The sequence below is a fragment of the Lissotriton vulgaris genome, chromosome 4_1 (genome assembly GCF_964263255.1).
Source record: "Lissotriton vulgaris chromosome 4_1, aLisVul1.2, whole genome shotgun sequence".
NCBI classification, from domain to species: Eukaryota; Metazoa; Chordata; class Amphibia; order Caudata; family Salamandridae; genus Lissotriton; species Lissotriton vulgaris.
In genome coordinates, this window is record NC_141691.1 from 1350464395 (window position 1) to 1350481027 (window position 16633).

At 44.3% G+C, this 16633-nt stretch overlaps 1 protein-coding gene across 5 annotated transcripts in view; it reads right to left on the bottom strand.

Annotated features, from left to right (window-relative positions):
• The window catches only part of SEH1L (SEH1 like nucleoporin), a 151622-nt gene that overhangs the window by 44291 nt on the left and 90698 nt on the right, over positions 1-16633 (bottom strand). For all 5 annotated transcript variants that reach the window (XR_015309904.1, XR_015309903.1, XM_086965575.1 and 2 more), the window contains exons 7-8: positions 10762-10919; positions 3641-3797 (exon numbers count right to left, since the gene is read on the bottom strand). Coding sequence is in view for 3 of the 5 variants with exons in the window: in XM_086965575.1 (XP_086821701.1) it covers positions 3641-3797; positions 10762-10919 (315 nt within the window). In the remaining 2 variants the exon portion in view is untranslated. The remainder of the gene's footprint in view (positions 1-3640; positions 3798-10761; positions 10920-16633) is intronic.

The following is a 16633-nucleotide window of genomic DNA, read 5'->3' on the forward strand; positions in this document are numbered from 1 at the left end:
GAGGGGAGGTGGGAACCTTTTTTCATATTTTGTGGGAATGCCCGGTGCTTCAGTCCTATTGGAAAAGAGTGCTTGATTGCATGAATGTGGCCTGGGGAGTGGAGTTGCGACAGGAGGCAAAGATGTCTCTTGAATATCTGGGAGCCCACTGACCTGTCATCGAAGGGGAGACTCTGGGTTACGTTGGGATTGGTAATTGCGAAACGTAATGTGGCAAGGCTGTGGGGGGGCAATGGCGCCTCCGACAATACGCGCCTGGAAAAAGGACATGGACTGGTGCATGCTGCAGGAAAAGAGAGTATATGTGGCAAGGGGCTGGCGGTGTGGTCCAACTGGAACGATTATCGAGGTAACATATGTGAGCCCTCTGAATTGTACCCATTGACAAGCTGGCTACACTGTGAATCTATTCAGAAAAGGGGGTGGTGATGGACAGAGTATCTGAATTAAGCAGAACACTCCTACCCAGTCAACAGATCAGGGCTTGATCCATCACCGTTTTTTAGCTCACTGCACCATCCCAGCTCAGAACCTGGCTACATGCAAATTAGTCTGTCCCTGGCCCAGTGCATCATGGGAACAGGGCAGACTAAACTACCAAGCCAATTCTTTTACTGGAAAGGAAACAAGCTTCCGGGGACCGGTTTCTGGCATTACAGCCGTCTTCGGCCCGGCTTGCTTGAATCCTGATGGTGCAGTGAGCAAGGGACTCATGTTTGAGCATACCCCTCCACGCTTATGGTGGACAAAACGATTCAGAGAAGGGGGTGGTGATGAATGTGTGTGTGTGAATCTAGCCTGAAACTGTTCTGCTATGTAATGTTTTGTATTGAAATGGATGTGGGTAAACTGCGTTCTTTATGGTACAGATGTGGGTGATGTATTTCATGAATGTGCTGACTGCCTCTGTCAATTTGTTGTGGTAAATAAAAAGTTAAAAAAAAAAAAATAAAAAAAAAAGGAGTCAGGTGTGACTTCGGCATGTTGATAGTGAACTCCAGCGAATGCAGGAGGTTTGTCGTAGTCTAGAGGTGGGAGACAGCCTGGGACAATATCCCCTTCTTAAGACAGTCGTCGAGATGGGGGACGACTGGCACCCCTGATCTGCGCAGATTAGCTGCGAACACCGCCATCACCTTGGTGAACACCCGAAGGACGCTGGTAAGACCAAGAGGGAGCACGTGAACTGAAAAAGCTCATGGCTTTCTATATACCGCAGGCAGGACAGGAATGTGGAAATAAGCGCCCTGCAAGTCCAAGCTACCATCCAGTCTCCTGGGTCCAGGGCAGACAGGACCGGAGCTAGTGAGAGCATCTTGAATTTTTCCTTTTTGAGAAAATAATTGGGGATTCGTAGGTATAGGATAGGACGAAGGCCCATGTCCTTTTTCGGGACCAGAAAATATCGGGAATAGCAACCACAGCTTACTTCTGTCTCTAGAACCCTCTCTATGGCTCCCTTGGCCAAGAGAGTCATGACTTTCTCCCTGTGTAAAATCAATTGATCATCTGTCAGCTGGACATAGGATGGAGGCTTCACAGCTTTGTGAGCTAGGCAAAGATTGTGCTCTGAAATTATTAGTAGAATTCTGATGTAGTTAGGGGGGTTCAGGTTGCATTCCAACTGCTCAGCCTGAAGAAAGTTCATGACTATCAAAAATGCCTTAAATCAACACAGTGCACAAGAACCAGATCCAGAGTCTGGAGGAGACCACCCAGTGGTGGAATTGTCAGCAGACGCGGTCTACCCTCTGCTTCGTGCATAGAGCTCTGTGACACTGTACAGGTCCCAGAAAGCATTGAAGGCTGCTGGTGCACAGTGGGCAAGAGGGCTGGCCAAGGCCATTGGGCTGCTTCTAAAACAGACTGGATAAAGTAGGTTGGAAACACTACTCTGACTCGGCAAGACTTCGGAGGGTAAGATGCAGTTGCGGCCCATGGGACTTCATGAGGCTCCACGTGCCAACCTAAACAAACAGGGGAAAGGCCCAGCACACGAGCAGTATGGGAGAAAAGGCGGATTGAAGGAATTGGAACAACCAGGTCCAAGTAAGAGGTCTCCACGGTGCAGCCTGCAATGATGGATGTAGCGAAGGAACCCATGGAGTGATGCAGAGGTGTGATCAGCCTTCCAAGATCCCCAGAGAAAGGTTGTTTTTTTTGGGCTGTAAACCACTGCATTAGGGCTCAAATCCTTCAGTAGCCTTGGGCCTTACCACTTAGAAAGTGGTTAGGTTCGTTTGGTAGCCAACAATATAATATCCAAGAAGCTGAAGCAAAGATAAACAGTCTAGAAGATATTTAGAGCCATGTTGAACATTATGCCAGTTGGGCACCAGGTACCAAACTCTAGGTTAGGCCTAAACACCACCACTGTGACACCCATAGCAAATCTACTGATGGAGGAGTAGGATGCCAACTTTTAAGCATTATCTGTGACCTAGCACAGGTTGGCTATCAGATGCTGTGTTATGGAACTCTCATGCATAGGACAGAAGAACCAAGCCATGCTTTAACTTTGAGAGCACTCATTAGAAGCAGGAACTGGTTCTTTGATGAAACTGCTATCCATATGCTCACCAAGAACATTACTTTTGAAAACTCTACTCCTTCAGTGAAAGCAGTGGATGGGTTGTATTAAATTTCAAACTGTCCTTGGTGGAATATTTGAAGAATCCAATGGACAATATCAAAGCCTTACATACTTCAAGGATGTTTTGATACAATTTCACTGCTGGAGTGACATTTTCTTTTTGCTAAGGTGGCTACTACTATAGATTTTTTTTTGGAAGAATCTAACCAGGTGGCAAGACCATGTTGAGAATAGCAGAAGACACCCCTTTAGATTGCTGTTTGGAAAATTTTCACATTTACTATATTTTGTGTAAATTCATGTAGGTCCTTGGCAGTGTCGGAAAAGACATTAGGGTCTACAAACTGATCTCTGTCTTTGCATAGCTCTGTAACATTATCCCCCTGGCAGAGGAAACCAAGAGAATATGTGCTGCTGCAGGATAAAGTAAAAGTGTGACATGCCAAGGACTAATAAACTAATTACACGGATATTTTAATAAGGTCATTTAAAATCTAGAAAACACAAAGTATCATGTCAGCTGGAACTATGATTGCTAGCTCAGTTCAAACAGACTATGATGCTACCGCATACAGTCTAATTCCTTACTGCTCTATTAGACAAGGGAATCAGAGGGCAGAGACAAAATAAGGAAGAGTTCTTGCTAACAGACATACACCCATATACTACTATTTGCCTCCCTAACAAATCAGGATACTAGATAACCTTTAATAAAATAAATGTTGAGTCCTAAAACCAACTTTACTGGCATGCACCACTTACTGTGAGTTCTACTTATGTACTAGCACCTATCAATTACATACAAATACATTATTTTCCAGAGGAAGAGTACACTTTAGCCCGATTCGGGCTGGCTGCTTTCAACACACAGAAAATTTAGATTTCTTTTGCTCTCAGAAACAGTAATAATGGATTGCAATATTTGGCAACATACTATAAGCTGCTGCAACAAATGGAGTAATGCAGGCTGCTTATCTGCCTATAGAAAGCTGTGTGTGAGGCCCAAAAAGACACCAGAATAATGATGCAACATTACATGCAACCTACCGGCTTACTGAAGATCCATTTATTAGTGAATTCTGTTGACTTTGGTTTGCAGACCCAAGAGAGGTATTAAAAACACCTTGCTGAATAGAGGCTCCATTTACTGGACTCCCGTCTCCTTTCAGGATCCCTGTGCACTTCCAACTATCCATGTAGTTAGCTGTGAAAATGTTATAGAAAAAATAAGTATGTTTTACAGAAAGACACATTCTCATTACATCGTACTCTCAATGGCACAAACGTTTTTAGAAAAAAAAAACGCAAATGTTTATCTCAGAGTACATCCTGAAATTTTGTAATTTATTGGATTCAGTTTGCTCCCCCTCCTAAGGCAAGCTGTTTAGACGTAGTCTAGAGACAGCTTATGTCGTCTGAACAGCCTCATGTCATAAAACAAGCACTGGGAAAGTCTACCTTTGACCACAAGCCTTTAAGCATTGTCAATGCTGGTTAAGCACAGCTTAATAACCAACCGCCCTCCATCCTGAATAGCCTTAAAAAAGGCGTACATGCCACTCTGTACTTCACAGTGCAGGCAGCAGCTGCTTATGCTTTAAAGGAGCACATAGATCCCCTTGCACGCTAGTGCAGTTACTCACTGCACCAAACTGCAGGGGGGTGCCTGGGTGGGTTCCATGGGCCCTCCTTTCCCCCCTCTAGGGGGCTGGTCTCAGAGGGCGTACTTACAGTGCGCCACCTCAATGTGGCACACTGTCAGTGTACCTACTAAGCGCCGGTTTGAGTCTGCACCAGTGTCTGTAATAGGTTATGGGCGCAAAGGCAAAGAGACTCCCTCATTTGATACAGACCACACCACCCATACAAATGAGGGAATGCCTTCTCGAGATAATGCTGGCACAACCTAAGCGCCAGTGCAATTAGTATTACAGAGGGCCGCACAAGAACTCCTCGTTCATGGTCATGAAGGAGGTGGTTTAGTTGTAGGTTGTCATGGGGTTGTTGAATCACCGACTTTGCCAAGATCTTCCTGAAGAAAGGGTGTTTACCAGAACTGCGGTATCTGTTAAGCTTCTTTGCGAACTGCATTAAGACTTAAGTCTCCTGGGCAAAGAAGGCAAAGAACTGTTTATGGCACAGTACGTGACCCAGTCTAAGGATCATCTGGGACGAAAGGTCTTTAAAGGCAGTGAACACATTTAGCAATATAAGCAGGTTGAGTTGTAAGGGAGATGAATCTTATAAGCATGAGGAAAAGAGACAGATTTTAGATACAAAATTCAAACCAGTTTTGGCTAGATTTGTTTTTGTATTGTCAACTGGCTATTAGGATAGGAATATTCCCTGCATGGCGTACAGTTGAGACCCCTACCCTGAGTACCCTAATGTGAGCATCTGGTATCCCTTATTTTTTATTTTGGTTCTAGCTACACATTAATCCGGTGTGTGTGCAGAGGCATAGGGCTGCCCCTTGACATGAGTGAAGACCTGGTCCTGTCCTGTGACTCAAAGGAGCATTCCAAGCATTCCCTCAACAGACTGTGGACTACTATTTCGGTCATGGGTTTAGCACACAGAGTGGTGGTGGCAATGTACAGAGTTTTATGAATCTTTAGTTGTGCCCAAACCTTTTTTTAATCTGCCTCACTGGAGTGCAGGCCTACTGGCCCACTCATATATAATTCTGCTTCTATACACTTATCCATTTTCTAGCACGGATATCCCAAGAACATGTTGTGAGCATATGGGTCAGTTTTTGATACCTCTGGCCTGTAGCACAAAAGTGATGGGGTTGTCTTTCCATTCAGCAGAAGTGTATTGCTGACATTACTGGAGCTGGAGGAAGGCGCAATGGCACTGAAATGAGTGAAGAGAAGGAAGAGCAACCGCAGAAATTCGATTAGGCTGTTTGATGAACAAGAAGCTGCTGATTAGCTCCCAGAAGCAGTGTGTAATGTCTTCATATTTACTGTAATGTATTGTTGCCCTTTAAGCCTGCATGGAATCTGGATCCTGGTGACACTGTGCTGTGCTATGCTTAGTCTCAGTGGCAGTTGTCAGTTCAAGGCTTTGGATGGGGTCTCTATTACTTCTAACTTAATAAAGAAGCTACTTCAATTCTTCAAGTTTCCTGTGGAATTCATCTGCACATCTTACACAGTACCTTATGATAGATGTCAGGGGTGAAGGGTGGGATTAGATTCTGTTCTGCAATGTGAAGGGGGCCCTTTAGTTTGCCTTTCCCTGCTCACACTTCTTAAAAACCTCACAATTATTTGTGCCTCTATTGTGGGAGCTGCAGGATGGAGACAATCCTGGTCTAAGAAACATCACTGGACGGAAAGACTGTGTCCTTAGGCCAGTTTGGAAAGAGCACTTGAAAGGGATGTAAAGACTAAGGCACAACTCCATTTTAAGGAGGCAGAGGCTCCATTTTTTGTATTTCTGCAGAATCATCAACATGTCTGCCTTTGACACTGATGTGGTCTGTTTTCATCTTTCCAAGAACATGTGAAAGTGTCCAGTCACTCAGATATAGACATCAAGATACCAGAGGCAACATCAGTCTGAAATAAGTGCCTTGTTCTCTCAATTTTAAGGTCAAACAAGAACAGTAACAAAAACAGTGTAGTTTAAATTGTTGCATTTGTACCTTATTTGTTTAAAAGAATGTGTCTTAAGACTTACATCTTGATGCTTATTGGTTATACCGGAGATTCCTACAGTGATGCTGGAAATTCATTTTATATAAGATATTAGTATAAAGAAACTGCCACTTGACAACTTGTTAGGAGCGTTTTTTCGTCCCAGTTTATCATACAAGATACCACCAGAGACACCGTGACTGCCAGAGATGCTGCTGTATCGCCCTGTCTACTGAAAGCAGATATAAAGCTGCTGAGACGCATTTGCCTTTCACAGGTAACATGGCCTCCCTGACTCCTAATAATGACCGCTTTTGGCTGCAACCAGGTAAGAGGTGCACTCACTCTCGCTAAGAAAATGTAGATGCAATTTATGAAACTCCATGCTTTCTTAGCATACTGCACAAAAGTAGGTATTAAGCTTTTAAGTTTATTAGAGGACATCTTAACCAAGGTAGAAAGTTTAATTTTATTCTCGCTGGTCGCAACATGCTTTTGTGCTTTTTCAATTACCTGCCCACGCAGTCCCCCCCCCCCCCCCCCCCCTCCCCACCCTTAGGTCATGCATGTCCCTACCCACCTACCACCTCGCCAGGCACTGGAGCTGCACCGACAGAAAGCAGCTATCCAGGTCAGGAACATCAAACCCACCACTTCTAGTAGCCTGGCGCAGTTTTTTAAGGAACACGCAGTTCCATCCGCCATCCCAAATTAACTCCCGGGTCAAGGCATCAAGAGGCTGAAATCAACTCTGGGGTATCTATACTATGAGGTTGGCAAAATGATACAATACCCTTTGGAGGATCACCATCCAGGTAAGTGACTGCCAGAGGTTCAAGTTTCCTTTGAGGCCAGAGAGTAGCACCCCCAGGTTAGCCTCTCCCGTGTCCTCCTCATCATGGAACACCCGAACCCCTAGATATTTCAACTGTGTCAGTGCCCATTGGATGTTAGGATCCATCACATAGCGAGGTGCATCTATCCAACCCGGGTGCAAGGTGATTCCGGACGCTGCACCTAGGTCCTCCAGGATGGACATGCACCATTGCTTTGTCAAATGAGAGCGCCAGAGATAAATCAACATGTCTGCGTACAATGTGTACCTCAGTGTGCAATGGGATCTCAGAGGCCTACCCTGGGTCCTCATTGTGCTAGCAAGGGTTCCACTGCCAACGTAAAAAGCAATGAGGAAAAGAGGTAATTCCTGCTGCGTACCCCGGTACACCCCAAAGGACTCAGATGCCACCTCCCACTCGGACATGAGTACTGGCCTCCATAAACAGGAGGGAAAACCCGCCTGCACTAGCATGGGGCCAGGTTTAATCACCTCATCACTTCCTGAAGGTATGACCAGCCTAACATATCAAAGGTCTTCCATATGTCCACCAAGAGAGCCAGGGCTGTCTCAGAGCATACCTCCGAAAGACACCGCAGCTTGAGCGTATCAATCTGCCCACATGAAATGTAGACTTCTGCAGACTGCCCACCTGCCTGCGAGATTGGCCATTGGAGATGTGAAGCAGCAACCTGCCTGCAGCCTCAGAAGAGGCAATGTCAGAGCAGATGGTTCACATGCACTTGCAGAGCAGAGGAAAGGGCGCTCAAAATAAAAGAACATGAGGCGGGGGTGTTGCCTGCCACCGAAGATGGCGTACAAGATCTACAGCGGCTCCTCATGGCAGCCCAGCGTATCCACCGGCATCCGTGAGAGAACGACGTAGCTTCTCTCCCGCCACCAAGTCTGCAGGGACACTAGGAGGCACCCGCCGATGCTTCCTATGAACACTGGCAGGAGAGAAGCGGGATGTGAGCTGCAACTGCGTCAACTCTCCCAAACATGGCGGCCACAAGCTAATTGCGCCTGGGCCGCCTCTTTGAGAATTGCAGCCCGGCAGGCCCTGGAGCCCTGGGTCGATATGCCTGGATCGATCGGATACCCTCCGCATCCTCACATCACCTAGACCCTCTGTGCTGACTCGTCTGTCTGGCAGGCCTGGGCTGGCCTACCCTCGCCCCCCCCCCATCTCTGCTTTACCACCGGAGTGGTCCATACCCAGGAGACCATGGCGATCCCTTTAAAAGGACTAAGGGATAGCTGATCAGTGGCCCTGGAGTTGTAGGCAGCTCTTTGGGACCCCGCCGTGTCTATCTGAACGGATGATTCAGTGGACGTTCCAGAGAATACTAGCTCCAAGAAGAACGGGGGGGGGGGGGGATTTGGGGGCATGCGGTGGTAACACCACAAGCAACAAATGAATTCTCTGGCGCACACTCAACAGGCATTGCAGTTTCACCCATACTATTCCCCCACAACATACATTGTGCTTGAGGGACAGCTAAGTACTGAGCCACAAGAACGGTCTCTAAATCACACATGAAACGCTTCACTCTGATGGTAGCGATAGCCAGTAGCTCGCGCTAGCGCCTATGCCAGTGGATTTTAACTTGTGAATTTGTTCTATATTTTAAAAGTGATCTTTCTTAAAGCTTTGTCATTTTTTGTGAAACTCCACATTTGCACCACGTACCTGCACATTTCAGATCAGCTGGTCCCCGGTCCGCCACGGCAATTGCCGGTTGAGCGGAGGGACTCGAGGCTAATTTCCACAGCACCTGACTGAAATTCACTCTGTCCGGGTGGATAGTGTCATTACATTGGCCCCGCCCCCGCCTGCCATATAAACCCGAGCAGGGCGCGGCCGCCAAGACCCCTGCTCATTTTCAACACTTCATGCCCCAGTAAGTCTACCAACACTATGCCACGCTACTCCAGCAAGGAGTTGCGAGCCTTTAACCCCATGAGCCCTCAGACCTATGTACATTTTCCTCAAATGGCCAATCTTCCTGACAGTCACCAACTTCCTGTCTTCAACCGCAAAAAAACGTGAGCACCAACCTGTGTAATTTCTGAGACAGGTGCCACAGATGTCAAAGCAACCCCCACAGCATTAAAAGCTCTGTACCTTAACGCAAGATACGTCCCAAAGCATGCATTTGAACTCTGGAGCCTTTTGGAGGCCGAAAGGCCCGACATCGGTCTCATTACTGAGACATGGCTCCATCGTCAGGCCTCCCCCGACGTCACAATAGCCTTCCCCCCTCAGTACCACCTAATCAGACAAGATAGGGAGGTTGGGAGAGGAGGTGGCATTGCAGTCGCCACTAAAGTCCCCTGTGTGATCAATGTCATAGAGTCCTCTATCACCACAATGCTAGAGATACTGGTATTCAGGTAGGGAACTCCCGATACCGAAACCTGGGGAGGAGCCCTGGTCTATAGACCCCCTGGCCCAAAAACTAAATTTGTCAACCAGCTGTTAGACGCCATAGCACCTCATGTACTAGCAGTGGACAATTTTTTATTAATCGGAGATTTCAACTATCACGCGGAACTAGCGTTGGACCCCGACACCTGCCACTTAATCCAAGCAATGAACACACTAGGATTAATGCAGAGGACAATGGGCCCTACTCATCTAGCTGGACACACGTTCGATCTAATATTTACAAATACATCCAAATTGGCTATTGAACCTCCAGTCCCACTATTATGGACCGATTATTACCTGTCGAAGTTTGGTATGACCATAAACCTTAATAGGAAATTAGGTCCTAAGAGAAACACTCTAATTCGTCCCTGGTGTAAACTCACTCCAGACGTTTCCCTTACCCATTTTAAGTCACTGCAGATTTCCCATTTAGAGACAGTGGAACAGGCCACAAATATGTTGGAAACAGCTATTGTAATTACACTGAACAAAGCTGTGCCGCTGACTAAAGTAAAAGTCAAAAGGTAGGCCTCTCCCTGGTTAACGGCTGCATTGAAAATCGACAAACACTTAAGTAGAACAGCTGAACGCCAGTGGGGAACAACCAAAACTGATGAAAAACGAAAGACCTATAGGCAGCTCCACCTTAATTAGATAAAAAAATATTAAAGACTTAACAGAGTCCAAAATCAAAAATAATCAACATAAATAGAAGAAGCGCCTGTTCAGTGAAGTGTCCTCGACCTTTGCCCGAAACAGCGCCAGCAGGCTTGTTACAGCCTGGAGTGCCTTATAAGTTTGAAGAAAACACTAGCGGACCCAAATGAACGTTCTGTGCTGCTCAGGGGGAACAATTGATGGTCACCCCTCAGTGATTGGCAGCATCTATTCACCTGTTCCTTGCCGCAGTGTCAGGAATGTTCACGGACTTGGCATCACTCCCTTGGACACTTGTGGTGGATTTAAATGCTGCCCTGGACATTCACACCCATTCCTCCCTAGTGCCCCCTCTGTGCGTAATGCCAAAGACCTATCAGCGTAGCTCCAGGTATGGGAGCGGACAGACTTTTGTCTATTGTCCTAAATAAATCCCAAATCTTTCAAGATTAAAATGTACATCTTAAATTAATTTAACGTCATATTAACTGTAACTTTCCTTGACCTTTCAAATATTCCATAGAATATGAATGACTTCAAATGTACAAATATGAAAGGTAAACATATAGGTATTTACTCAAGGTTAAATTCTTACCCTTCCAAAGCCTCACGCATCCATCATCTCCTGAGGATGCTAAAACTGTTCCAGTGATATTCCAGCTTACACGCCAAACTTGGGAATTGTGATTATCAAACTGAGCCACTGTTTGAATTTCAAACTTCGTTGTTCCACCAGAAGAAGTCATTTCTCGCCTATGTAAAAAATAATTTGTTTGTTGTTTATACACTGTTGATCATGTGCTAAATTTCCTGCATAAAGATTTTTTAATTGACACATACAGTGTGCCTAACATGAAAAGGTATGGGAAATACCAATTTAGGTGGCATGAACCTAAACCATCAAGAAAGATGCTGATTTGCTCAAGTAAAATTGTTCAACAGCTCATCAATGATAGGCAGTATGTTAAATACGGAGATCCTTCAAATAATGCAGTGGTGTACAACTGCAAGAATAAACATTTTATGCCTGTGGTTTCTTTAATCTTCAGTGATTTTGTATGGTTGGGATCAAAGACACACCCTGCTAAGACCTTACCACATACACAATCTCAAGCCAATTACATTACTCAGATCCTTGGGCTTGAAGTGATAGCTAGAGAAAAGTAGGTTAACAGAAGAAGTATACTGGATTTAAATGTGTGAAGATTTTTCTTCAAATAGGACTTAAAACAGATGAGACATGGATATACATCTGTGAAAACAAAATCACCAATGGATAAAGGCAACACTGAGATTCATCATAAAACAAGACCACAGGAAAATACAAAATTAAGACGCAAGGCCACCACTGGCAAATACGTTTAAGAGTATGGCAACCAAACTTTTGGCTGTGCACAGCAAGAGTCTGCTACAATATTTCTTCATGTATGAGACAATCAATAATCTTAATAATTCAAATTTGACTCCCAGCATTGAATCACGTTACTAACGACTAAAACACCAATTTGTTTAGTCCTGGGATCCCTTTCTTTCACAAAGAATGGGGCATCTTTCTCCATGATGGATCAATCATGAGCAAGGGTCATGGCACAATACTAAAAGCAAAGTATGTTCTGTATCCAAGGCCAAACTCCTTACCACCTTGTCTGCACTACCTCAGTTCCATTTGGCTATCCTTACACTGAGTAAACCGAAACAGATAGGTTGACTTGTGTGCCATTAGGAAATTAACAGGTCTGGGCCTATTTGTCTTACCGGCTCCACAATAAGAGAATGTTCATTCTAATCGTTGTTTTGCATTGAAGGAATCTTCACTGAAGTCATAAACCTAGAATATCCCCACCAGTGTGCAGGAATCCCACAACATTTCAAATTCAAACTTAGAATATGTATTCATGGGGAGTAAAAAACGGCCATACCCATTGCAGGCTATATTTTTCTTCCAGAAAGATTTTTTTTATTTTAAATAATGTATAAGACAGCATTTCAGCATGAATCTTCCCATGTGTTACTACTAAAAGAAAACCTAAACTCACAGATGAGGGAAAGCCCCAAAAGAAAAACTAAACATATGCAGTGTTCCTTTAAATAGCTAGCAGTGGTCATCTACCAGCACGCCTCAGTTGACTCCAAGGCTTAGTTCTTTGTGAAAATTTAGGGATGCAAGAGTATTATTTATGACTTCAGTGAAGAGTCCTACAATGAAAAACTAGGACTGCAATGTATTAACATGTCCCTCTGTATCACAAAATCTTCACTGATAGACAAGCAAGCTCAGCCCATAAAACAATGAGGCCACCAATCTGAAACCGCAAAATAATAAAGAAGGCCCAAAAGACAAGAACCAGGTCATCCAGAGAGCTTTCTTACAGTAGCTTGACAAACTATATCTACTCTGGAGTCCGCCTAGACAATGGTTATTGAAAGTATTAATAGACTTCCATGTAGCTGTTGTACAAATATCTAGAACTGGGAGGTTTCTTAACTAATCAGCTGCCACTTTTTCCCCAGTAGAGTGAGATTTGCTTTTCTTGTAAGATGTGTGTTGGCACTTTGACAGCAGAAGGAAATACAAGAGATTATCCATTTGGAAATTAAGCAAAACCAGTTCACGCCTGCCCATAGTGAACAAGGAGATTATTAGTCTTCCTTACACCTTGTTAATGTATAAATAAAAACACAAGGACTCTTTGCATCAAATAAATGCTGGAATATTTTTTTTAAAAAGATGTAGGTTTACTGAAGAACAGCTTCGGAAATATTGTTTCATTGATGTGTATAAGAAATTGGGTTATTAGTTGACAGGGGTGACAGCCCCACTCAAACACAATCCTTGTCAGTGTGACCCACAAAAGTCACTAAATTAATCTGCACTTAACCCGGGGAAGCTTGTCACAGAAGCAGCCAGGCATAATTTTGAGGCAATGCGTAAAGTATTTATGCAGCACACAAACAGCAATAAGGCAGTAAAAATCTCAAACCGGTTTGCCTGCAGCCTCCTCCTACATGGCCTTACAGGCATGTGAAGATGCTCTTGACACCCCCAAGATATTATCCAGTCTTGGAGCAATAAGAACTCTCTTCACACTGGCATATATGAATTTCACTACCCATGAAGGAATCAGAAATGTTTCTGACTAGTCTATCGAAAGGACAAGTCCAATAATGCTGGCTCTCACACACTGGAGGAAAAGCTTGGACATTTTACATTTTCAGATGCTTTAAGCAGATCAATCTGAGAAATATCAGTTAACAATGTTGCTATTGAGAAGTAATTCATGGCTTTCTACAGAGACTCTACTGAGCAAGTATGCTTGGGAATTTGTGAAGGCCTACAATCTGAACTGTCTTTCTGTTCAGGTTTCTTACCAAAAGTCAATGCCGGCACGACTAGGCTTTCAAAGAAAGAGTCCTGGATCTGGTGCCATCTTGTGTGTTGATGTAGTGCACTGTGGTTGTTTTGTCCACCTGGATTAGAATCTTGTTCATTGTCTGAGACAGATGGACACATGGACTGTTCTCTGCTCAAATACATTATGGTACAAGCATTTCTTATCCGACCATATGCCCCGCTCTGTCATGTTTTACCAGATGGCTCTACAGCCCGCCAGAGAGGCACTTGTCACAATAGTTTGCTATACGTCTTGCTGAAATAGCACTCCGTTAACAGGACTGGGCTCCCTGAACCACCAATGCAGAGACTGCCTTCCAAATAGAAATATGGGCACCATATCTTTCCAATTCTATTTCCATTGAGACCATTTTTATTTCAGGTACTGCTGAAAAGGCGACACATGGAGTCTTATGTTTGGGGCAATGACAATACAGGACAGCATTGCCCCTAGGTGTGAATACATCTGTTCAGCAGTCATGGCTTTTTGAATTTGGAGACACTTCTGAAAAATGCTAGGCACACTCATCAAAAGGATACACTTTTCTTCACATTGTATCCAAGGTGGGAGTCTAAACAGGGTACGAGGTGGATTTTTTTAAAGCGGGCATGAAGGCCTCAATAACATCTTTCAGCACAATCCTTGGCGCAAATCTACTTTTCACGAAATTGTCTATCACTTGTAAAACAATTCTTGTTCAAATTAATCGTGAACCAGAAAGTACCTTGTATATTCTGCTAAGTGTGTTTGTTCTGCACGGTTTCTCGCGGTGTCACTTGTCACTTGCGGGCGCTCACCGTATGTCCCACGAGCACTCATGTGCACAAGTTTTTTCGGGGTACGCCCACATTTATTGTAAACACTGCCGATATGGTTCCTGTGACTACACTTTTTCCTAAATAAGATATTGCTCCTTGCATATCCCACCAAACTCTGAGTCTCTCTTATCTTTCTTTGCAACTTGAAGTGCATGTTTTATTTAAAGGTCTTCTAAACAATACGTGTTGAGACATTGTTTTTGTTATACACAATTACCACCCAGCTCTCAACTGGGTATACGGGTGACTCCTGTTGGTTGATTCCAGTTCATCCATAGGGCATTGCCTTTGAATAGATGGTGTGGGAATCTGGAGACGAAGTTTGGGCATTTTGAGTTCAGTGCTGTGGCAAAGAGGTCTATTTATGGGAATCCCCATTTCTGGAAGTATGGGAGGAGAACTAGGGGATGAATTTCCTATTTGTGTATTTGTTGCCTCATCCTGCTAAGGAGGTCGGCAAACTGGTTGTTTAATCCTGGAAGGTGTTCTGCCAGAAGAGGAATTTTGTGATGTATCATCCAACGCCGAATGGTCTGAGAGAGGCGTGACACCTGTAGAGAGTGTGCCGCCCCCCCTGTTTTTATACATAGTACATTGCTGTCATATTGTCCGTCTGGAGTAAGACAACTTTCCCTACTAGGTGAAGCTGAAACACTTTCAGTGCTAGTTGCACTGCTGGAAGTTCTAAGTAATTGATGTGGAGACTTCTGTGCTTGGTGTCCCATAAACCTTGAATTGTCATATGTTGAAGATGGGCACCCCAACCTGTGAGAGATGCACCTGATGTTAGTACGACTTGTGGAATAGGATCGATGAACTGCTGCCCTTATGATTGGTTTTGTGTGTTCCACCACTGCAGAGAGCGATGAGTGTGGTTATCTACCAACACTAGATCTGTTAATTGACCCTGTGCTTAATTTCACTGTCGTGCTAGACATTCTTGAAGGGGGCGCATGAATAACCTTGCATAAGGCACTATGTGAATGCATGATGCCATCATTCCTAATAATAACTGCATGAAAGTTTTCACTAACAGGTGCTGGTTTAACTGAAACTGCAGTAAGATCATCTGGAAATTGTGAATTCTGGCTACACTGGGAGAAGCTAGAGCCGTAGGAGTGTTCAGCGTGGCTCCTAGATAGGTCTGCAGTTGTGTGGGTTGAAGATGGGATTTTTGCGCATTTACTGGGAATCCCAATTGATGATGAAGGTTTATTATAGATTTAGTGTGTTATAAACACCTTTCTTGTGTTAAGGCTTTGATGAGCCAATCCTCCAGGTATGGGAAGACATGGATTTGCTGTCTTCGCAGATGAGCTGCTACTACTGCCAGAGAATTTGAATACTCTGGGTGCAGTTCAGTAGTCACTCTGAATGGAAGTACCTTGAATTGGTAGTGCTGTCCTGCTATCATCATCATTATCAAGGAATCTTTATTTCGGCATTTTGCCATAAAAGAATGCAAGTTAAAACATTATACAAGAATAATAATACAATGAGTAAAATAAACATGATACAATATTGGTAAAATCATTTGTGGAGATGTGGCATGATTTCAGTATGACAGTCACATTAGAATGAACGCCATTTTAATAAAATCATTCATAATGGAGCGGCACTATTCAGTAAGATAGACACAGTATTGTAAAATCGTTCATGGAAGAATGGTACATGATTACAGTATGAAAAATGAGCCTCAACACCCATTAACAGTCAATCGTCTGCGCTTAGTCCACATAAATAAATAAATTGTAAATCATACGTTCTTATATAGCGCCTTTCACCGTAAGGTCTCAAGGCACTTGCTTTGGGAACCCGTCCTGGCTTTTCCCTGCGAGATAACCCCTACTGGGCATCCCCAAGATGAAAGCCAGGCATCCCATCGCGGTGGGGCCGTAGTGGAGATTAAGCAAGCTATTGCCCAGAGTTGCAGAGTGTGAACCCATGATTCGAGTAGGCACCGAGGCGAGAATTATCGAGTCCGTGGACATTTTGAGCTTAAGACCCTGCAGCGTCGGGAATTGAAACCTGGTCTGACATCTGCGTCCGGGTCTGCCTCCTCTAACCGGTGAGCCACACTTCTCCACATAGCTAGCAGAAACCGAGAGACTGCAAATACAATGTGCCTAGAGGTATCAGTTTTTAAAATTCTAAAAGCATATGTACACTTGTACGAAACCTATATTTTTGCATAAAGGAACTAGCCAGTACTTCCTGGGTTTGCTGTATGCTGGGCAAAAGAAGAGTACTTGTAGGT